The sequence below is a fragment of the Vicugna pacos genome, chromosome 35 (genome assembly GCF_048564905.1).
Source record: "Vicugna pacos chromosome 35, VicPac4, whole genome shotgun sequence".
In the NCBI taxonomy this organism is placed as follows: domain Eukaryota; kingdom Metazoa; phylum Chordata; class Mammalia; order Artiodactyla; family Camelidae; genus Vicugna; species Vicugna pacos.
In genome coordinates this window covers 28,432,951-28,456,020 of record NC_133021.1, presented here as the reverse complement: position 1 = coordinate 28,456,020, position 23,070 = coordinate 28,432,951, and the positions used below count along the sequence as shown (strand labels likewise).

General features: G+C 47.2%; 1 protein-coding gene across 1 annotated transcript in view; it reads left to right on the top strand.

Moving 5' to 3' along the window:
* The window catches only part of CCDC3 (coiled-coil domain containing 3), a 55,906-nt gene extending 33,360 nt beyond the window's left edge, over positions 1-22,546 (top strand). The window contains exon 3 of the mRNA XM_006208908.4: positions 21,181-22,546. Within this exon, the coding sequence (XP_006208970.3) occupies positions 21,181-21,456 (276 nt within the window). The 3' untranslated portion in view covers positions 21,457-22,546. The remainder of the gene's footprint in view (positions 1-21,180) is intronic.
* Positions 22,547-23,070: the final 524 nt, after the last annotated feature.

Below are 23,070 nucleotides of genomic sequence, written 5' to 3'. Positions count from 1 at the left end.
ATTATTAATTTTAAGTGTGATAAGGGCATGGTGGTTATGCTTAAAAAATGTTCTTAGCTGCTAGACAATCCTACACAAATGTTTACAGGTTAGATGATACGATATCTGGGCTTTCCTTTAAAACACTCTTAAAAAAATAGTTTGGGAAGGGTCAGTGGGTAGATGAAATGAGAAAAGCAGAACGCTGGAAATCGCTGAGGGTGGGTGGTGATGGGTATGTGGAGGTTTACTGCATTCACCTTCACTTTGATGCGGGTTTGGAAATTTCCATAATACAAAAGATTTTTTTTTAAAAAGATTCCTTTTCTGGGTGGGAATGGAAAATAGGAGCTGGCAAACATGACGTCAGCTGAGAGGAAGACCAGGATGTTGGAGTGTCTTTGCTGCTGATGCTCTGCTCTGAAAATCTTTAAATATTTGTGTTTTTTTACAAGATGCAAGTTGTTTGGGGGCAGTGAATATAGCTTACTTATCTTTCTAATGCCCACGGCGCTAAGTAAATGTTTCCTGAGTTTATTTCCTGCGTTTTTTGTTTTTCTGGGTAAAAATATTTATGATTATAATGTTTTCATGATGAGTTGACCCTTGATGAAATACCCTCTGTTATCTTGAGCAGTACTCCATGTGCTGAAGTCTACTTTGCCTGATGCCAGTGTATCTCAGTGCTGTTTCTTGTGCTGCGTGCTTCCCATGATACATGTATACATTTTTCCCACCCTTTTACTTTCAACCTACTTGTGTCTGTGTATTTACAGTCCATTTCTTACAAATAGCAGGTACTGGGGGCTTGCTTTTGTATCTAGTTGGTCATTTCTGTCCTTTTAATTAGTGTTCAGTCCATTGACATTTCATGGTAGAGTTTGTGTGTACCATCTTGATGTTGCTCATTTTCTATTTAATCTCTTGTTTGATCTTTGTTCCCACCTTAATAGAAAAATAAGATGCAGAGCAAAGAAAGTAGGCCTTCTCTGAATAGGTTAGATGCAGAATTCCAGGAGGCTTCATTCACATCAGTCTTTGAAAAGAGTGCTCCTGGATTACAATTTCAGTCCATCATGAATGGACCTCATAGCTAAGGCCACTGTCAGTTGCCATCCTTAGGTTCCATTCAGCCACAGCTCTTGGCCTACTTGAGACATATATCAATGGCTTTAAGCAAACAGCTTTAGTACCTTCATCCCATGGAACTTAAGGTTATGTCAGTTAGAGTTTGATGATCACTACCAGTTATACACAGCCTGGTGCGGAGGAGAGACCAGCCTGTACCACTAGATGACAGCCATCTTCACACTCCACCTGGGTTCCTCAATCCATAGCGAGGATATGGATTGATGTTCTTGTCTTGGTTTCTGCTTCTGACTATCCACCTGTTAACTACGCTATGTCCTGGACCCCATCTAGGACTGGAACACTGTCCAGCACTCCAAATACATCACCAGGTGCCCAACTGTCCTTCTCTGCTCCTGCCCAACCTCTCCCTTGCACACAGCACCTCAAACATCCCACTGCACCTGCCTGTTCTCCTCCTGCAGCCTGGAAAGTCCTCCTCAGGCCTATGTCCACCCTAGTGAGCTGGCCTTGTGGGAGGTCCAGCTCTTCTCCCCGTTCCTTCTTGCCTCATACGTAAGGTTTGAGCGTTAACGGCCCTGCTCAGACCATCCCTTAAGCACAGTGCCCAACTCTGGAGACCACATTAGGATGGGTGATGAGTGGAAGGGTTGACTGGAGAATTCTTGAGTTATAGAATCAGACCATGAGGGGGTCTTGAAAAATGTAATGTGAGAAGTGGTCCAGGGAGCTGCTGATGTTTTCTCTGGGATGGAGAAGAATTAAAGACGGTATGATTCTGTGTAATACAAACCTTTGGCATGCTACTTGGAGAAGAGGAAATGGCTTTATTCGGTGTGACTTGAGAAGCAAGCGTTGAAACATTATGTTATATTTGGTTTTAAGGTACAGAGGTATGTTCACCTTTGCGATAGGTGGTTGTGCCAGAAAAAGAAAAAGTGAGCTGAGTGCCAGATATGGTTGGAGTGCCCGCCCCAGAGGCCCACTGGCCACCTGTCAGGGGTGTTTGCCTTACGCTGGGTGAGAGGTTGCCTGCAGGACCTCAAAACATGTGATTCAGTGTGTCTGAATTTTAAAATCATTCTTGGTTAGTAGTGGGTCACCAAGGAATTTAAAGAGGAGAAAGGAGATATAGATGACTTGTTGGCTAGGATCAGTCACCTATTGAATATAAGCCAGAGAGGCAAAAAGGACACCCCAGTTTGGTGACTTTAACAGCTCTCCCCCTGGTGGGATTTGCCGGCACCTCAAGGCATCTCTGAAGGCCTTCCTTCCTATTCCCCTCTCTGGAACCCCCTGCCCACCTGTCTGCTTCCTGGTGGAGACCCACTGGTCTGACCCAGGTCTGGTGCTCCTCATTTGGGCTCTTCTGGGACCCTGTGTGTCATTGAGACCATCTCTGCCTCCCAAAACTGCCTTCACCACTGAACAGTATGGGTGACTCCCTCTCCTTCAGCACACAGAAGCTTCTAGAACTTCAGGCTTACAGCATCCTCTCCTCCTGTGCTCACTGCTACCCAAGGTCACTTCTGGATTCCCACTTCCTGGAACTGCAAATCCTCATTAAAAATCCCTGGCTCTTCTCATTTTATTCTCCCCTCTTTTCCACGGTCCCCCACACTCTGGAGATCAATGATGAAAACATGTTTTGGAGAGTCTCACCCTCACACACGTACATGCACACACAGAATGACACTCGGAGGAAGAAATTGGGGCCTTTTCAAGATTGGTACAAAGGCACAGAGGATTAAGAGCAGAAAAATGGATGTGCCCAGAGGACCCCCTGGTGGAGATCACTCCTGGCCATTCCATTTAACCTGTTCGCAGAATCATCTTAGTCTTAGGCTGAGTGACACGTGACAAGTTGGCTGCCATGGCAACACAGTTATCAATTCCTTATTGGCAGTGAGTTTTCACTTTGGAAAGCATTCTAGGATTTCTGCTTCAACCACAGGCACAAGAACCCTAAAGCCTAGCAGAGAAACGTAACGAACTTCCTTCTGCTTGAAAGTCCTTGCAGCCGATCAAGACGCTTTTTGTATCCTAAGGCACACTGCATAGTGAGGTGGTTTAGAGACAGAGTCAGAAATATAGTGTCCAGCTCTTTGACTTCATTAAACATTTCAGGGGTTTGAGAAGTGTAGACCCAAGCCTGAAGGCTCTAGAGAATAAGTTATGGGCTGAAAAGCTAAGCAAGCTGTGAAGAAGTCATGTAGCTGGCTGGATAAGAGATGGCCTACTTAATGTATCCAGTGTGGATGGCTGTAGTGCCTATGATGGGAAAGATCCCCAGAGGAGGACAACCTAAGGCAGGAATGCACAGCTGGGTAAGAGATGGCCTATTTAATGTGTCCAGTGTGGATGGCTGGAGAGCCAACGACGGGTAGGATCCTCAGAGGTGGACACTCTAAGGCAGGAACAGATGGCTGGATAAGAGATGGCCTAATCAATCTTTCCAATGTGGACGGCTAGAGAGCCAACGACGGGTAAGATCCCCCAGGAGGAAAAATTAAGTCCTAATTAAGTCAGGCACAGACAGCTGGATAAGAGATGGCCTTCGAAATGTAATCAGTATGGACGGCTGGATAGCCAACAACAGGTAAGATTCTCAGAGGAGGACAACCTAAGACAGGCACAGCCAGCTGGATAAGAGATGGTCTACTTAATGAAGTTTTGTGACAAAATTTAAAACAATCTGTCCTTGGTCATGTAACATCGTATAACATTACTGCAGAAATCTGGGAACCTGGAGCCTGGGAACATAAATGGCTTAAGATTATTAACATTGTTATTACTTAGATGGTATGGGAGGCATCATGCATGTCCTATAGAACCCTTTTACAAGAATGGATAAACAGAGTAGCCAACAGCGCTCTCCAAATGCGGTGTGTATGTGTACCTGATACCGCGACACCGACAAGAAGCACTCTGAAAACTGGAAATTTTCATAGCCCAAGCTCATTACACCAGATGCTTAAAGCAGTAACTGAAATGATGCCAATTTTGTAGTATGAGACCAGTTTCCTTCAAGGTTCAAAACTGAGCTCATAAGTGAATCTCAGCTCAGACCTAAAGCGTCATCCGTCTATCGGAGGAAAGAAATTCCACTTTCCATTGGTTTCACTGCAAAGTGCAGCCGTTCCACGGGGTTGTGTACATTGCTGAGTTCACGTTCTTTATCAACATTTGCAAAGATACACACAGCAGAAGAGGTGTGTTCACGGACTGTATGCTTGGAGTCGTGTTGTCAACTTGTAAAGCTTAATGGATTAGTGCTTACTGGGTGCCCACCGAGTTTCAGGCATGGAGTGGGGGTGCTGAGTGATGGACACTGGGGTTCAGACATCTAAGAGTAGAGGTGAGGGCAGGTGCACCCATGACCGTGGTGTACCCCTAAGGTAAACCCATCTATGTACCTTATAATAAGATATAACGTAATTGGCTTTAATTCTTGCCTCTGCAAGATAAATGCAAAAAGGGAGGTTCCAAGCACCAGGGGAGGCCAAAGAGGGTGGATTACATGCAGTCGAGGGACCCAGGATGGCTTTGTGAAGGTGGCATCAGAGACTGGCCTTAGAGAGGGTACCATTTAAGTGGTTGCGGGTGGGGAGACATGCCAGGTGAAGAAAGTGTCAGGAGTAAAGACTCCAGAAGTGATGGCTAGGGTGTGTTTAGGGGACGGTGAGACTAGTTCGGGGTGCCTGTAATTCTGTGATTATGAGAGAGTAATGATGTCACATCAGGAAGCTAAGTGAGGACCACCTCCTGGTGGGTTCTGGTTGGTTGCCTCTGAAGGTTTCTGAGCAGAGAAGTGACATAATATGAATGTGTCTTGGCATGTATTTCCCAAGTAGGAGAACAGATTCCTTTCTCTTCCAGGAGATTAAAGTCACAGACGGGCCCGTGGGTTGACAGTAGAAGCCCGTTCCAATCTGCTTTTGTCTACTTGGTTTCTTTCCTGTGTTTGAGGCTTACAGGGCCTCCAGATGATCTCTTTCCCCCCACTGACTTTTCGAAATAAATGATTTATTCTTCAAATCCATCAAAGGATTGTCTTTCTTATCTTGCTCACAAAGCAGGAGGGGAAGGAGAGGATGTCCTGTACATCGAACATTTGGCAAGTAGCAGAACAAGAGTATGTTTTCTGAGCCCAGAAGGCTCCGGGCTCCCCTTCTCGGCTGTCAATTGGCCTTTGCGGAATTGTCTCTTTCTGTGCATCCCCTACTGTGAGATGTGACATCTAAGTGGGCATGTTCTGCCAGACTCAGCCTAGGGAAGAGGTTAGAAATAGACGCTCCTGGGGTTCAGACAGCAGAGAGCCAGCCTCTCTCTTTCTACCACGTGCTGGGATGACGTAAACTCTCTGGGTTCCCACTGAAGGCAGAGGGTGAGGGGAGGGTGGAAGGGGGTGCTGTGGGAAGACGGAAATGAGAACGGGAAGGAAAGTGATGCAGAGAGAGGGAGCTGGGGTGGGAATAGCGCATCAGTATCATCTTACAGAAGCAGCATGTCAGTTAGCATCTAATGCGGCTTTCCAGACGCTGGGCCCTGGACAAGGCTCTTTCAGAACTCACCTTCACCCCGGCAGTTAGATACAGCGGCTGCATTTTGTAAAGGGGTGCGTAGGTTCTGTGAGGTTCAGTCACCTGCCCAGGACCATACATTTGCCCAGGGAGGTGCCGGGTTGCATCCTGGGTTCCAAAGCATCTCCTGCCACAGAGGAGCCTAGAAAGAGGATGGAGGGTGGACGCAGGCTGGCCAGGAGGAGGCGCAGGGGTTTGCTCGGGACAGATCCTGAGCCTTCTAGGCACAGAGGTCCAGCCCGGGTCTGGAAGGAGGCCCCAAAGGCCATCAGAGAGGGGCCCCTTGGAGGCCCAGGGGTGTGGGCTGGTCACAGCACGGGCTCGATTCCCCAACATGGCCCCTGTGCAGAAAGTGAGGGACCATCTGGAGAAGCGGACCCCAGTTTGTAAGGGCAGGAGGAACAGATGGGAGAAGGCAGGGTGGGGTGGAAACTCGTTAGGGAGTCCAAAGGGATGGCCTGGAGGCGGTGACGATGGCTCCACAGCTGTAGGAATGTGCTTAATGCCTAGAACTGTGCACTTAAAAGTGGGTAAATTTTGCATTCCGTATATTTTATCACAATAAAAAATTAGAAGAAAATAATGTGGCCTGGGCTTTCCCACTGGTGGGTCAAGTCTGCCAGTGGGCAGGGCTTCCTGGCTTCAAGGTCAATGAGAAGGCCCAGTGGGGATGTAAGGGGGCCCGGTTGCCCCCTCTGGGCTGACCTCACAGCAGACGTGCACACCCAGCCTCGGGGACAGGATCACAGCACAGAGGCAGCTCTGGCCACAGAGGATGTGTAACGTTTATGAGTCCAAAGGTCACCTTCCCAGGGACTAGAGTGGAATTTGATGTTCATTAACTGTGAGTTTTTAGAAGCCGAGCTGACGTCCTTCCTCACTGAAATTGCTTCCTTAATTCATTTTAAATTGAATATCTAGACTGCTCGCAAGTGGGATTAGGGGTGAGGATGAGGAGGCGGGCATCTGGAACTGTGGTTTTCAGTTTTCTTTTTCGGTAACTGAAACCTCCAGGTCACAGGCGAATATCACCATGGGTAGTTTGCCCATTGTGGTTTTTTAAAAATTTTTTGAGAGGAGTTGGCAGGTGGTAGTGGTTCTGGGAGAAGAATGCCCTCGTGTGCTGCCGAGGGCCAGGGAGGGCCAGAGAGGGGCTTGAGGTCCCTGGAATCCTCCACTTGAGCTATTGGTTTGCAAATTAAACCTCCTTGTTTGAAGACTTGTCACAGAGCTTAAGGGTATGGGGCACAGCCTTAGAGGAGGGGTGGTCTGACTCCAAGTTCAAGCTCCATCATGTACCGTGGGGGCCTCGGGCAAGTTGCACTGGCTTTCTGACCTTCGTTTTCCTAATCTCTAAAATGGGACAAAGAATACCACCTACCATAGTCAAACGTCAGAACTGAATAAGAGGACGTGTCCAAGACGGGTAGCGTGGCGCCTGGCGCACAGTAGGTGCTTGGTAAATGGTAGTTACTGTTCTCACTCCAATGCCAGAATCTAGGAAAGATAAAGTCCCAAGGATGGGGATCTTGGTGCATTGGGGAAATAACTGCCCCCTCCCACAGCCGTGAACCAGCTCCACCAGGTCATGTCTGTTGGCCCCAGCTGGTTACATGCTTAGCAATGGCTCCTTCATGACTGCAGTTGGGAAGCTGGTGACCTGGCGGCTTAGTCTAGCTCTGATCAAGTTCACCCGCCCTGTCCTGAGCCTGGCTTTTCTTCCCTAAAATGGCAACTGCGTCGTCTCTGTAACTCCTCCAGGGCAAGGGCTTAATCATAGCATGGCTCCCTGGGGGCCAGTGCCCTGGGTGCTCCGTGGGACTGTGGGACTAAGCTGTGCCGAGCTCCAGGAGGAACCACATGGCACCAACACGTGTGCAGGAGAAATGCACCCCAGGAGCTGATCATCCCTTCAGAGAGTATGGCTTTAGTAACACTTACTGATTTGTAGTTGCACAAGTGACACATGCATGGATGCGGCATTGGTATAAAAATGTAAGCACTATAAATAAAAACACAGCTTCCTTTAAGCTCTGAGTCCCAGGCCCCTCCCCAGAGGCAACCAATTAACAGTCAACATCCTTCCAGTTCCTGTTTTATGGTGTATTGCAAGAAAGAGGCAGTGAAGCACTGTTAAGTCAAGCTGATTATGCTGTTGGGGGTACAAGCAGGGTGCTGAGATGGTCATCAGGGGAGGCTACTGACCCAGTGGTAAGGAAAGACATCAAGGAGGTAACATAGGACCCAGCAGAATGGGAATGAGCTTGCTGTGCAGTCATGGAACAGCATTCTAGGAAGCTGGAACAGAAACTTGTTGAAGAGGTGGCTAGGAATAACATGTTGTTTGTATAATGGGACAGTAATGAAGACATATTTAAATTTTCTTCTCACAGCTTAATAACCCATTTTTCATTTGTTGTAAGAGTCCATCTATAACCATACACTGGGTAGGATTCTGTAACCTAAAGCCTTTCACATGTAAGCTTTGCCCTGACTATGTTTTTGAAACTTTCAAATTTGCAAGGCCTTGTGCTAGATCCCCAGCCAGGAAGGACGGCCCTTGAAAGTTGGCAGAAACACATCACTGTGCTCTAGTCTCTGTCATCTGTGGTTTAAAGGTTTTCCAGTGATATTTTTACCTATTAACTGAGAACTGATTCTGAGGCATGGGCTCGTGGACTGAGCTTGGCAGTAGGTCATTGTAACAGTCAACTTGTAGTGACTGATGGCTTCCCAAGTACCTCTGTGCCCCGTCTCACAGTATCAGTATCTCCACTTTCTGAAAGAAGGAAAAACAGCTGTGTGCCTGGAGCCGGGCCTGAAGCCAGCTCTCCCTAATACCACCCCTAGCTCTTTCTCCTCTAAGGACAGACAGCTCCCAGGCTGCCTGTCCTGATTCAGTAGCAGAAAAGCCTGTATCTGGGTTTGGTAAAGTCTCCCCAGCAGACAGACCCTGAGCCGTCACGCCCTGGATGTGGCCGTGTGGACAAGTCACCAGTCTCTGGGAAGTAAACAGAGTGCTCACAGCTCATAAATCTTTGTCACATTCCACAGTTGGGCAGGGCAGGTGGCAGGAGGAGCCCTTTGGGGTTTTCAGCCAGTAGTGAGGATGCCAGGAAAACACATCAGCCATCAGGAGGAAAAGGAGAGCCTGGCCCTTAGCTGCCCCTTTCAGGAGAAGGACTGGAGACTGAATACTGAACCATCAAAACCCATGAGTGTGAAAGGCCCCAGGGAACCGAGCCTCGGACCTGAGACTGTTCAGGCCACCGGTGCCTATGGAGAGAGAGCCGGGCAGAGCAGGCCGGCTTGCCTCTGGGCCAGTTTCTGCTCTAGGCTTCCCTTCTTCAGTGGGCCCTGGCGGTCCATGGTTCAGCCTCCCCACTCAGCATCCTTACTCGGATGCCTGAAATTAGGGGGGCTGCCTTTAGGTCACCCTGGACCAAGTTCAGAGGTCCACAGGGTGGGGGGAAGCTTCAGCCTGGCCTACTGTTCCCTTGGCAACAGCAGTGATCCGAGGCCTGGAGCTTAAAGAGCCGATCGGTGGCTCCATGCACCCCACCCAGCAGTGGTCGGCACACCCAGGGCTGGGAGGGGGACAGGAATGAACTTGGCCTCCATCCCCCATGGTAGCACATCTGGCAACTGCTGGTCTTGGAGGAGGCACCACGCCATCAGGCCCTCTCATTCCTCCTCTCCCATAGCCCGAGATGCCCTGGAGGCCAAGCACACCCACCAGACAGCCAGTGGACAGCGCTTTAAAAAATCTTGGAGGTTCCAGTGACCATGAACCACACCTGTGCCTCTGAAGGGAATTCCTGCATGAGCAAGTCTGTCGTGGGTCTGTCTCCCTCCCTCTGTTTTCATGGGAGAGGATCCCAGCCCTGCCTGGGACTGGCTGACTCGGGACTGAGATGCCCAAGGAGGCTATGACCAAACATTTAGAGGCATTAGCTGTTGGAAGATGTCCTTCAGAGGCTAAAACTGAGGTTGAGGGAGAACCATGATTCTCCAAGGTCAGCAGCACACCAGTGGCAGAGTTGGAAAACCTTTAAACCACTGATGCCAGCAGTCTGGAGGGAATTTCTGGGAATCTGGAAAAAAAAAAATCACAGCCTCCTTCCCACTTGACCTGCACCCATTTTCTCCACTGCACCCTGGAAAGTGCCCGGGAGCAATAAGAGGAGCTAGCAGCCTCTTACCCAAGGATCTGTGAGTTCAGTTTCATCTCCCTTGGTAGATCTGGAAAAGCCTTGGGGGTTGGAAACGGCATTCCATGGCCTATCGTCTCCCAGTCTCCCATCCATCCTAGACAGTGGAAATGAGGTTGGCAGAACTACTGGGGAGATACAGATTCCCCCACAGGAAGCTCAGAACGTAGACTGAAATATCATAGAATGGGACGAGTTGAGTTCCCATCAGCAAAGTCCACATGCACATAACTGAGTGATTAATATTTTTCTAGCTTCCTAGAATATATATATGGGTGTGTGTAAATATATGAAATCTGTATCTATATAGATACATGTATAGAGAGAGTTTGTACTGGGATGCAATGAGGAAATTTACTTATGAATGAGTGGTAATTAAAATATTAATTACCTACAATATTTCTTTGCAAAGTTCCTGAATCCCTAGGCTCATGATGCCATTTTCAACCATAACATTAAAGGACTTTGTTAACGGACACTGGGAAGAAGCCCCAGGGACAGGGCAGCAGGCTGCTCAGGGCTGAGGGGACTGGCCGGGGCTCTGGCTGCCCCCAGGCCGGAGAAGATGGGCCTCTCCCCATGCTTGTAGTTCAGTTCTTGCTGCCTGTTGCAGGGCTCTGCCCTAGTCAGGTGAGGATGAGTGTAAAAACAGAGGTTGATTTAACGCAGGATCAAAGTGCATGGCTGAGAGGTTAATGAGAATTAAGTCAAAGAGCAGACATAGTGTGCAGAATTTTTGTACTTTATTTGACCCAAAAAAAAAACCCTTTTGTTTGCACGCCAGTATCTCATGGGCTGAGTGTTAGGTGGACTTCAGTCTGGCAACACTTTCTAGTGCATTTATCTAAAGATGTAACTTTCTTTCTCTGTACCGGAACATAACCGATAAACTCCCCTTTCTGTGACGGCAGGGAATGGACAAGGCCATGAGGTCTTTTCCTGGCTTTAATCATCATCTATTAGGGAGTTAAGCCTTGGCCGTTTAAGACCCTGTGCTCCTTTTCTTGGCTTTCTGGAGTCTTTCTGAAATGTGGTCTGTCTCCTGAATTTACCTGGGTTTCCTGTAACCCCGCATCCCCTCTCTGAAATTCAGTCCTTCCTCCTCTCCATCACGTCCTGCAACTCTGTAGATCTGGCTCAGAATACACAAAATAACCCTGTCAGCTGAGCCTGGGAGAGCATCAGAAAGGAAAGTGCACTCAGTTCAAGATCCTTAAAGCCAGTTCCTGATCTGACCAGAACAGAGGAGTCAGAATGGACTTGGGGCACAGAAACTCCACAAGGATCCCAGTGAACCCAGCCCCCGCTTCCCAAAGGCAGCCCCTGCTTCTCCATTCGTTGTCTGCTTTTAAGTCCCTGAACTTGTTTCAGCCTTTCATTTATCAAGTGCTTTCTGCACACCAGGTGCTGGATAAACAGATGTAAAGATGGAACCCTTGCATTTATTTGAGAGCTTACAGTCCAGGAGAGAGTCAGATGCACAATGCGATAAACTTGACAGTAGAATTAGGGAAAGATTACCTGGCTCTTCCTGGAGGAATCAGGGAAGGCTTCACAGAGGAGGTGACCCTTAAACCCAGACTTGGAGAATAAGTAGAATTCTGTCGGTTGGATAAAGATGTGAGGAGTGGTTGGCAGAGATGTTCTCAGCAGAAGGCACAGATACTTGAGAGCGCCCAGTGTGGTTAGGGAGTAGCAGTTCAATCAGGAAAGTGCAAATTCAGGATGAATAACAAGTCAGAAAGCTTCATTTCTTGTTTTCTGTGTGTCAGGTGCTATGTCATGTGCTTTACATCCATTACCTGGTTTTATTCTGCAGAGCAGGTCTATGGCAGAGGCATTATTTTCCCCACTGGGTAAATGAGGAGGGTGAGCTAAGGCAGCTTCCCGGACGTGGGCAAGGCCTGCTGTCAGATGATGGAGCAGCGGGGATGCAATTCCAGTTTTGCCTGGTTCTGAAGCCCAGGCTCCTGCCTGGGATGCCAGGTGGCCTCCTGCTTGTCTGGGGACAGTGGGGACAGAAGCAGGAAGGCGGGGGAGCCCTTGAGCCAGCACTGCCCAGTGGGACCAGGACTCCCACCCCAGCTCCGTCCCAACCTTCTGCCTGCCTGCCTCCCACCTCCACACCCCTCGCCCTCAGCCACAGCCTGGCTGGGGCATTTGCTCTCCCTTCCGCCAGGCTCCCGGCTCAGGGAGACAATGCTCTGACTTCGGGTGGAGCAAAGGGCCCAATGCCAGGTCAAACACAGTCCTAGGAACCCCAGGTGGCTTCTCCAGAGAGTCCTCAAAAGAACTGCCCTGCTGTCACTCCTGTGGTTTGGGAGTTTTTTTCGGTAGCTCTGGGCGTCTTCCCAATGGTTCCCATTTAGGAAACTATTCTGCAGTGGCTTGGCTCTGCTGCCTGCCCCCTCACCCCCCCTCCTCTCTAAAAGGGCAAAAACAATGGTGGGACAAGGAGAGACAGGGCCAGAGGGAGCTGGAGAGAACTCAGGGCGAGGCCAGTGGGCTGAGCATCGTCCCCCTCCACAGAGAATAAAGGGGTCTTGGCCTGTGGCCTTGACTGGGACAGAAGACACGATGCCAGTGTATACTGCTCAGAACTGGCAGACGGTGTGGCCGAGGGCCACCTGAGAGCCTGTCTGCTGAGAGGGGATGTCTTTGGCCAGTGCACGTTGGGAGGTTCTAGGAGGCTTAGCTTATCAGTGTCACTGGGGAAGCACTTGAAAAACCAGCAGATAATCACTTTGGAAAGAGCGGTTTTGTGGACCTCCACCTGGAGGTTTGAAATTGGCAGTAGTCCGTTGAGTCCAAGGATTCTTGACAAGAATCATTGGGAACCTGAGCTCTGACCAGGCAGCCCAGAGCCGTCATCACGCATCGCTGGGCAAGGGGAGGGGGGCAGTCAGGGTCTTGGGAGACTCTGGGACCCGGTGCTCTTCCCATCTTTCATCCTCCTTCATTCATTGTTGCTGTTTTCTCTCCAAACTCTTACATCCAGTCGTCTGCTGTTGCCTTTGTGTCTCTGTTTGCCTCGAGCCCCTCTCAAGATTAGGCTTCCAGAGTTTTTTCCTACAAAGGGCCAGATACTAAATATTTTAGGCTTTATGGGTCAGCCTGTGTCATAACTACTCAACTCGGCCACAGTAGCAGGAAAAGAGCCACAGACCACATGTCAACAAAGGAAGGTGTTTGTGGCCGTGCTCCAATAAAATTTTATTCACAAAAACAGGTGGCAGGCCAGATTCGTTTGCTCACCTCTGTTCTCGATTTCAGTATTTTTCTTTTCTTCTTTCTTTCTTTGAATCTCAAGTACAGTGAAGTGTTAAAAAGGGAAGCTATTGGTCAGTGTTGCCGCTTTGGGACTTGCCTCATTTTTAACATTTTGGAAAGTGCACGCTGTCTTGTCTTTATAGGTGGCTCTTTAAATTGAAAGCAGCTGTGAAGGCAAGAATTCTTTCAGTGAGCATTTGGTATGTCTGCTGCCGTGAAATAGTCATTTTTAATACACTGTTTTTTTCTTAAGGTAGATAGAGAGCTTACTGGTGTCCTGTGGAAGAATTCAGGCAATCTTTCTGCCCCATACAGTGCCAGGCACAGTGCGAGAGACGCGTCTTGCTGGAATGAACGAACATTTGGAGGTGGAAGCTGTTAAGAAATGATTTCCTTAATCATTTAGAGATGATGCTCTATTGTACATGGATTCTATATGGTAACATGAGTAAAGTTCCTTAACTTTTCAAGATCTTGATTGTGAAAGTTTCACACAGCACCAGGGATTCCTGGGGAGAGGTGGACACATGGGAGGGTTTTAGGTAGAGCGCAGGTGAGACACTCTCATGGGTTTGTCCTGTCATTGGAGGCAGGGGACCACCCAAAGGTCACACTGAGATCACTCGGCCTCACAGATGCATAAACATCCCTCTTGGCATCTTTCCTCGTCGGCCTGTGGTCATGAGGGTGCAGGATTAACTAGTGATCAGTCTTGTGGTTCATGGTGGCTGGGCAGAACCACCAGACTCATCCTCCCCCCGCTTCCATCAAAATGCTCCATGGAAGTGTACAAAAACAAATATCTAGAAAATAATGATGATAAAATAGCAAAGGGAAAAAAATTAGAGCAGAAAATCTAATAATGGCGTGAGTCTAACTTTGTTCAAATATGTGTGTATACCAATAGAAATGATCCTCGGAAGAAATACATTAATGTCAACAGTAGCCATTTCTGTGCAACAGAATTGCAGATGATCTTGTCCTTTTTTTGTCCCATAATTTTTAAATGCTTTTCTATAATAAAATATGTTGCTTTTAGAGTTTAAAAAGGTTTCTACTTTGAAAAGAGAAAGAATGGGGACCCCAGCCTACAGTTTGTCTTACTGAGAATAAGAGGGCAGGCTCCCCTGTGACAGTCGTCCCATCCACCCTGAAGCAGTGGCGCTTTCTAGAGAAGTGGGGCTCGGCCACGGGCAGATGCTGGGCCTCTGACAGGCACGTGCTTTCTCCTCCGTAGCCAGTCAGAGCTGGTGTGATGTCCTGACAGTGGGGCTGCCTACTCGGACTTGGTTGTTTTGAGGTTGCCCAATACGATCATTTGCTTCTCTTTGGTTCTTCCTCAATGCCTGTTTCAGCTTGGCCGGGCCTGTCCCCCTCCTCTTCTCAGCCTACTGTAAAGTGTCACAAAGCTAAATGAGCAAGTGTGTTGTCTTTATCTATATTTTAAAAGCAGTTTCTAAAGAGATTGATTTCATTTGGAAAGCATTCCAGACAAAGGATGGTTTTTTAAAGAAACACATGTATTAGAAAGCACAGCTCTCATGGAGAAATTCTCACTTTCTTAAGGGGTGATGGCCAGGATGCAGGAGGCTTCTCTGAGATGCCGGTGACTATGGCTTCATCATTTTATGGGGTTAGCCTCTTATTCCCAGGGCCTGAGTCCTCCCTACCTGCAGGCATAGCCCACTTCCCACAGAGATAAAGACATTCTGCCCGGCCAGGGGTTCTGGGTCACAGCTTTGCTGTTGACATTGGACAAGTTAAGAGTCCTTCTGTGTCTCTCTGCTCCAAATCAAACCCTACCCATGTCAGAGAGGCTGTGGGGTGGAGAGTGACATAGTCCCTAAGGAACTCCAGTCAGACCACTCATCCCATCTTAATAACTACCGCCCCCCACCCCCCACCTCCCCATAGACACACACACACAGACACACACACACATCCAGCTGTCCCTCCGCTCCACCTTGGCTTCTTCAGGCCATTGTCAAGGTGGTCTTCCTCTTGCTCTAACTCCCCTGGGGCAGGGACCACCCGGCCCCCGGGGTCTGAGGGATGCCACTGAAGAGTGCTAATGTCTTAGACATGATTGCTGACCCACCAAGAGTACAGATCTGTTGCGTCCTACTGTGTTTGCTCTTATTTATTATCTTAAAATGCAGCGTGTGAAGAATGCCATAAAATGTAACTCAGCCTCCTCTTTGATGTTATGTTCCATCCCACTACTGGATCCTGTCCTTTCAAAATGCGAACCGCCAGCCACGTCAAAGCCCAGTTCTCTTGTGTTAGTGGACTTTGCTTGGACTTGTTCACCCTGTTCTTGGCTGGAGAATCTGTGACAACTTAAGAGGAAGACCACTGCTTAGGGAGGGCGGATGTCCACGCTGAGCCTGGGGCGCGGTCACCTTAGATTGTCAGGAAGTTACGCAGATGATACCTGGTCATACACAACATTGTGAGTCCTCCAGAGTCTCCCGTGTCACCTTCTCTTAAGGGGCTCATTTTGGCTAGAAGAGCGCGGTGTGGCTCACATGGCCTCCTCTCACCTTGTAACAGTGACTAAAGCTCTTTATTAAGTGATGGGTATTTTTGGAACAACTGGATTCAGATTTTTTTTTTTTTTAGTGTATTCCTAAAATGGCCACGGCAACAAGGCGACAGAGACCAAGGTGAAAGAGGCCTTCGCCTCTTTGCAGTGCGACAAGGGCAGTGGGCGTGCCCCCGGGGCTGTGGGGCGCTTGCTGGCTAGACAGCTCCAGGGTTAGGTGCTGTGGAGACGTGGGAGCAGGAAACCTTGTGTGTAACTGGAGAGCCGCCTGTGGAAGGTGTCACAGAGGTGGACCTGCACAGTGGTTCCAGGACTGCCAGACAGAGCTGGAGTCAGCCAGCCCTCCAGGAGGGAGGAAGCGGGCACAGAGGCTCAGAGATGGGAAAGAACAAGACATGCTGGGGAACACCCAGGAGCCAGGATGCTCTGGGCATAAAGTTTGTGAACAAAAGGATGATAAGTGAGACTGCAGATGCAGGCTGGGTCCAGTTGTACAGGTTAAGGGTGTTAGGAGAATGAACTCTATCTCATAATAATGAGTAACATCTAGGGGATATTTACGGTGTACCTGGGATCTTAGTCTGTTCCGGCTGCCATAGCAAAATTCCACAGACTGGGTGACTTATAACAGAATTTTTATTTTATTACTTATTATTTATTATTTAATATTTAATACTTTATTTTATTGTAAAGTTTTTTTCCTCAGTTCTAGAGGCGGGAAGCCCAAAGTCAGGGAGCTGGCGTGACGGGTGAGGGCCCTCCTCTAGGTCACGGTTTTTTTTTTCTTGGTTGTATCTTCACATGGCAGAAGGGGCAACACTCTCTATAAAATGTCTTTATAAGGATGTTAATCCCATCAGTGAGGGCTCTGTCATCAAGACGTAATCCTCCACCCAAGCTTTTAACATAAAAGGATGCTAAATTTTTCAAATGCTTTTTCTACATCCGTTGATATGATTTTTACCCTTCATTTTGTGAATGTGGTGTGTCACATTAACTGACTTGCCATCTTTGTGTCCCTGGAATAAATCCCCCCTGGAACATGGTGTATGATCCTATTTGAAAATAGTTTGCTAGCATTCTGTGGAGGATCTTTGCATCTGTGTTCATCGGGGATATTGGCCTGTGATTTTTTTTTTTCTGTGGTGTCCTTGTCTGGTTTTGGTATCAAGGTAATGCTGGCCTTGTAAAATGATTTCTGGAGTGTTCTCTCTTCTGTTTTTTGGAAGAATTTGAGATGGACTGGTATTAATTTTTCTTTTAAATGTTTAGTAGAATTCACCACTGAAGCCATCTGGTCCAGGACTTCTGTTTCAGGGGAAGTTCTGGATTACTCATCCAATCTCTTTACTAGTAATTGGTCTGTTCAGATTTTCTGTTTTATTTTATGATTTAGTGTGTGTAGGTTGTATGTTTTTAGGAATGTATCCATCTCCTTTCATTTCTCATTTTGTCTCTTTTTTTTCTTGCTGAATCTAGCTAAAGATTTACTTTTTTTTTCCCCAGAAAACCAGCTTTTAGTTCCACTGATCTTTTTCTGTTTTTTTTTTTAAGTCTCTATTTCATTTATTCTGCTCTGATCTTTGTTATTTCCTTCCTTCTATTGACTTTGGGCTTCATTTTTTCATTTTTTCTTTTTCTATTTCCTTGAGGTATAAGGTCGTTATTTGAGCTCTTTTCTTGTTTCATCATGTAAGCATTTATCACTACGTACTTCCCTCTTACAGCTGATTTTATTGCATCCCGTAAATTACAGTTTTATTTTTTATTTCTCTTTTGACTGCTTGGTTGTTCAGGTTCATGCTTCATCTTCACATATTTGTGGATTTTCCAGTTCTCCTTTGTAATTGGCTTCTAGGTGTACACCATTATGGTCAGAAAAGCCGCTTGATAAGATTTCCATCTCCTAATTTATTAAGACTTGTTTTGTGACCAAACATATCATCTGTCCTGAAGAATGTTTCCTGTGCCTTTGAGAAGAATCTCTATTCTCTTGCTTTTGGATGGAATGTTCTGTAAATATTAAGTCTGTCTGGTCTAACATGTAGTTTAAACCCCATGTTTCTTTACGACCTAGCCGCTGTTGGGGGGGTACTGAAGCCCCCTACTATTATGGTATTGCAGTCTACTTCTCTGTTTAGGTCTGTTAATACTTGCTTAAATATTTAGAGGCTTCTATGTTAGGTGCATAAATATTTATAAATGCTATATCCTCATGAACTGATTCCTTTATCATTACATAATGACCTTTGTTTGTTATAGTTTTTCTTAAAATAGAAATACAGTTACCCCAGCTTGCTTGTGGTTTCCATTTGTATGAATATCTTTTCCCATCCCTTTACTTTCAGTCTCTGTGTGTCCTTAGAACTGAAGTGAGTCTCTTTCAGGCAGAATATAGATGGGCCATGGAATTTTTATTTCATTTTTTAAAACTGAAGTACAGTCCGTTACAATTTGTCAATTTCTGGTGCGCAGCACAGTGTCCCAGTCATGCATACACAGACATATATTCATTTTTATATTCTTTTTATTAAAGGTTACCACAAGATACTGAACATAGTGTCTTATATCTAAAAATCTATTTTCATATATAGTAGTTAATATTTGCAAATCTCAAACTCCCAAATTTATCCTTTTCCTCCCCTTTTCCCCACCGGTAACTGTAAGATTTACTATGTTTGCAAGTCTGCTTCTGTGTTGTAGATGAGTTAGTGTCCTTGTCTTTTTTTGGAGTCCACGTATGGGTGATTTAATGTATTTGGCTTTCTCTGTCTGACTTATTTCCCTTAGTATGATAATCTCTCAGTCCATCCATGTTGCTGCAAGTGGCACTATTTTATTTTTTATGGCTGAGTAGTATTCCATTGTATAAATATACCACAAGTTCTTTATCCATGCATCTGTCGATGGGCATTAGGTTGGTTCCATGTCTTGGCTATTGAATATGGTGCTGCTGTGAACATTGGGGTGCAGGTGTCTTTTCAAACTAGAGTTCCCTCCAGATATATAGATGGCTCATGTTTTATATTCATTCAACTATTCTATATAGTCTTTTGTCTGGAGATTTTAGTCCATTTACATTGAACATAATTCTTTATAGTTTTCCTTACTGCCATTTAAATTTCTTTCTGGTTGGTTTGTAATTCCTTTTTTCTTCTCGTGTGCTTTGCTGTTTGGTTATCCTCTGTAGCAGTCTGCTTAGAATCATTTCTCTTCATATTTTGTATATTGGGTTTTTGCTTTGTAATTACCAGGACGTTTATACAAAACAACTTATAACAGCCCATTTTAAGTTGAAAACTTACTTCCCAATGTTTTTGATGTCACAATATACATCTTTTTATCTTGTGTATTCATTAACAAGCTATACATAGTGATAGTTATTTTTACTTTTATTTTTTAACCTTCATACAGGCTTTTTATGTGATTGATCCACTGCCTTTATGACCTTAGATTATTCTGAATTTTACTATATATATTTACCAGTGAGAGTCATACTTCCATATATTTTCCTGTTATTAATTAGTTGCCTGTCTAGGGAGCTAAACATTTTTACTAACTTGTATGGAAGATATTTAAGATTACTATTTGTTTCCAAATTACTTATTGCCTTTCTCAAAATTTGCATTCCAGAGGCTGTAACAGCAGTTGCGTCATTGGTACTGGAACAGAAGTTTCTGCCAGTATCCCCCCAGAAAGTGCACTAGTTGAGACACCCCTGGCAGTTGTACCCGAGGCTCTTGGGTGGCAATTGTTATGGGCCTTTCACACGGCCGAGAGCCCCGGGCCCCGTCAGCCAGTGCCTTCCTCGTCTGTGGTTCCTTGGGCGACTGTGACATCGGAAGGTGCTTGTCTTTCCTCTTTTTTTCTTTCTTCCCTCACTTGTCTGGTACTTTCTCTGTTCATTTTTATATTCTTTCTCTACTTTCCTTTGAACCATCAATCTGATTTACTGCCCTCCTCATTATGGGCTTTCAAAAAGGCTTGTATAAATGGTATTTCTTCCCATTTCCCACTTCTCTGGCAAAACAGTTCCAAGTGGAGAATGGTGGAGTAATTTAACAACCCATTTTGAGGCCAGTGTATCCCAGAGCCTAAAGCATACATTACCCAAGCAGTGTTACACTAAAACGCCATCTTTTTCTTAGTCACAGGTGGATAACTATAATTAGACCAGACATATGTGATGTCACGGTGATCTGCAGCACCTTTCCTCTACCTGTTGGCCATTTGTTTATCGCCTTTGGAGAAATATCTGTTGAGGTCCTTTGCCTGAGAGGGTCTGGAGGCAGCTCACGGACCACTGCAGGGTCCCCAGCAAGGACGTCATGGATACGTGGTGGTGGGGTCAAGACTCCTCCCTTGGTGGGCCCCACAGTTCTCTCAGTCATTTTTCTTCATGGATAGATGCCAATTTTTTTTTGAGGGGGTGGAATGAGGGATGTCTTACATGGTCCTAATGCTGATGTCATTCCTTAGCCTTCTTGTAACAGCAGTGTTTGTTATTTATGTATATATTTTTATATATGTATCTATAAAATAAATACTCCCACATGTGTATTTATATCAGATGAAGTCCCAGAAAGACCAGATAAAAGGATACATGCTGTCTTCATTTTGATACAAACTGCTCTTTAGACAAGTTTACACTCTACCCACAGTACATGAGCATGCCCACTTCCCCAAATCCTGACTCTGATTTTACCAAAGAGTAAAATCAAAATTGGATTTTGTGGAAGAAAGCAATTCATTGTGGATCTACTTTGCATTCATCTTAAGGGTAGGACTAAGCATTTCCCACATTTGGGAGAGATTATTTTCCCTTTCCTGTGGACTGTCCATATTTTTTGCACATCTTCCTGCTCTGGATTTTGTGTTTTTTACTTACTGGATCATTGGAGCACTGTCCTCCTTGTAGGAATGACAAATATTTAGAATATCTTCTCTTTTCCTATAAGAAACCAGGGTGGCTTAGCTAAGAAACCAAAATTCAGTTTTCCAAAGAGACACTTTCAGCCCATCCCGCGATGACTGGAAAGGTTTCCAGAACGCGGGGACGTGCGCCTCCATACAGGCAAAGCCCTTCAGATGGAAATACGCCGAAGGCCTTCTGTAGACCCAGTACTCCCTTCCAACAAGGTGATCCTCAAGGTATGGCTTTCCTGGAAAGTGTTTTAGACCCAGATTAGAATTTAACGGTCAGAACTGCTGAACAGGAGGAAAATGTGGAGAGTCACATGCCCCCGCAAGGCCTCCCTGCAGTGCGAACTGGTAAGCGAGGGAAAAGACGGGCCACGGCGTGTCTTTCAAAATAAACTTACCTAGGGCACCCAATACAGAAAGCGAAAGAGGGGCTCCCTGTCTGGGTTCACTTGGGGGTTCACAGGGTGACAGCAAGAAGGGGGAATGAGGCCGTCCTTGCCCTGGGGTGGGGGCCACTGGGGAGCATTCCTCGGGAGGTTTTCTGCAACTCACCTTCCTCTCCCGGCCTTTCCTGCCCCAGCTCATGTGCTCCTCGGTGCAGAAGGCCCTGTTTGAGGAGGAGGACCGCGTCAAGAAGCTGCAGCAGAAGGTGGCCACCCTGGAGAAGCGGAACAGGCAGCTGCGGGAGCGGGTGAAGAAGGTGAAGCGGTCCCTGCGGCAGGCGCGGAAGAACGGCCGCCACCTGGAGCTGCTCAACCACAAGCTCAGCGAGAAGCTGGTGGCCGCAGCGGGCGCGCTTCCACACATCAACGCCCTGGGGCGGGAGCCCGCGGGGGCCCCCTACCTGCGGGGCTAGCTGGGCGCCAGCCTCGCGCAGCCAGCGAGCAGAAACGGAGGGCGGGCGTGGCTGAGCACAGAGTATTTTATTCTGCAGTTGGTAGACTCTAGTTGGCTCCAGGGCAAGTCTTGCTCGCTCTCCCCAGCCTGGTCCTCCACCCAGTGCTCCAGTACCCCCAGTGCCACGTGCTTGCCTGGGGCCTGCCCCTGGCTTCCAGGAGGAGCCTTGCCAAGTGCACTTAATAGGGAAAGGACATTTTAGACTCTCTAGTGGCCCAAGAACTCAAGGGGTTCTGCCTTTGTCTTAGAAGAGCCGCAGTGTGGTCCCAGCTGTGCGCAGCCAAACAACCATCAGTGTGCAGGAGTGGTCTCAAGCTAGGTCGTGGAACCTTCTAAGGCCGTTAAGACTTACTGAGTTCATCACAGGTCAGGGAGTGGGGTGGCAGGAAATTAAACAAGAGTCACACCTGATTTCCCACACCAGCTACCCAGAGTGTGGATTCCTAAGGCTCACTTTAATCTAAAGGAGATGTGCCTTTATGGGCCTAGTCATGTTTCATCGAACCACGTTCCCAGGTGGGAAAAGCCTGAACAGCATCTCAGATATCTCAACACTATAAATTCCACAGGGGATGCTGCCCAGAGGCACCCCACCACCTCCAAAACTACGGGGCCCCGTCACACCGTCCTCTCTGTTGGAAATGGCATTAGTGTCAGATTTCCATCCACTGCCTTTTGAAAACCCACATCCTTTTTGCTCTAGCAGCTCATCTGGGGCCTGAGCAGCCTGTCCCTGAGTTTTGGTGGCAGGCTGCTGCCTCGGGGAGACATTTGCACCCCGGACTGCACAGCATGGGGACTTCTGCTCAGAGGCTCCTCATGGCCGCACTCCACCAGCACTTTATTCTTCACAGTGTGGTGCCATAGAGGGTGCGTTTTCCTGTTTCTTGTCTGGGACATTTTCATTCTAGCAGTTTTGCTGTCACCCAAGGGAAGGACAGACCTAAGGGTGATTTGCAGCCCATGCTTGGAGAGCTGGGGGAGCGGGATCTCTACAGATGCACCACATTTTGCCTTTTCAATAAACATGAGCAATATTTCAGCCACAACCATAAAACCTCGTGTGTTTCTTTTGCAGCAGGAAGAGGGCAGGCTTTCCAGCTCTGTGTCCTCTGGGGACACATCTGTGAGTTAGTTACACCTGGCCAGGGGCACCCAGGAGACTACACTCAAGCCGCCTGTGCCTTCCCCATTGGGATGAGTCTGACCCTGTCTCTCCCAGAGTTCCCATCTCTCAACATACCTGCAGAAAAGCAGTGTTAGCCAGGCTTCATCTCCCAGGGGACACACAGCTTCATTAATCGTCTTCAAACGTACACTCGGATATTCACCAAAGGGGACTCCCCCATCCCTGCTGTCTGCTGGGCTGTTATCTCACCATCGCCCTCGCCACCTGTTCATTGTACTCGGAATTGTTTCTGCAAGAAGAACTCAGGACTTACTCGGAACCTGACACACTGTAGCCGATATAAGTGCCATCTGTGAGCTGTGGGCCGTGGCTTATTTCCACTTGGTGGCTCGAGGGGGCTCACTGACTTTTCCAGAGTCACATAATGAGCAAGAGGCCGATAGA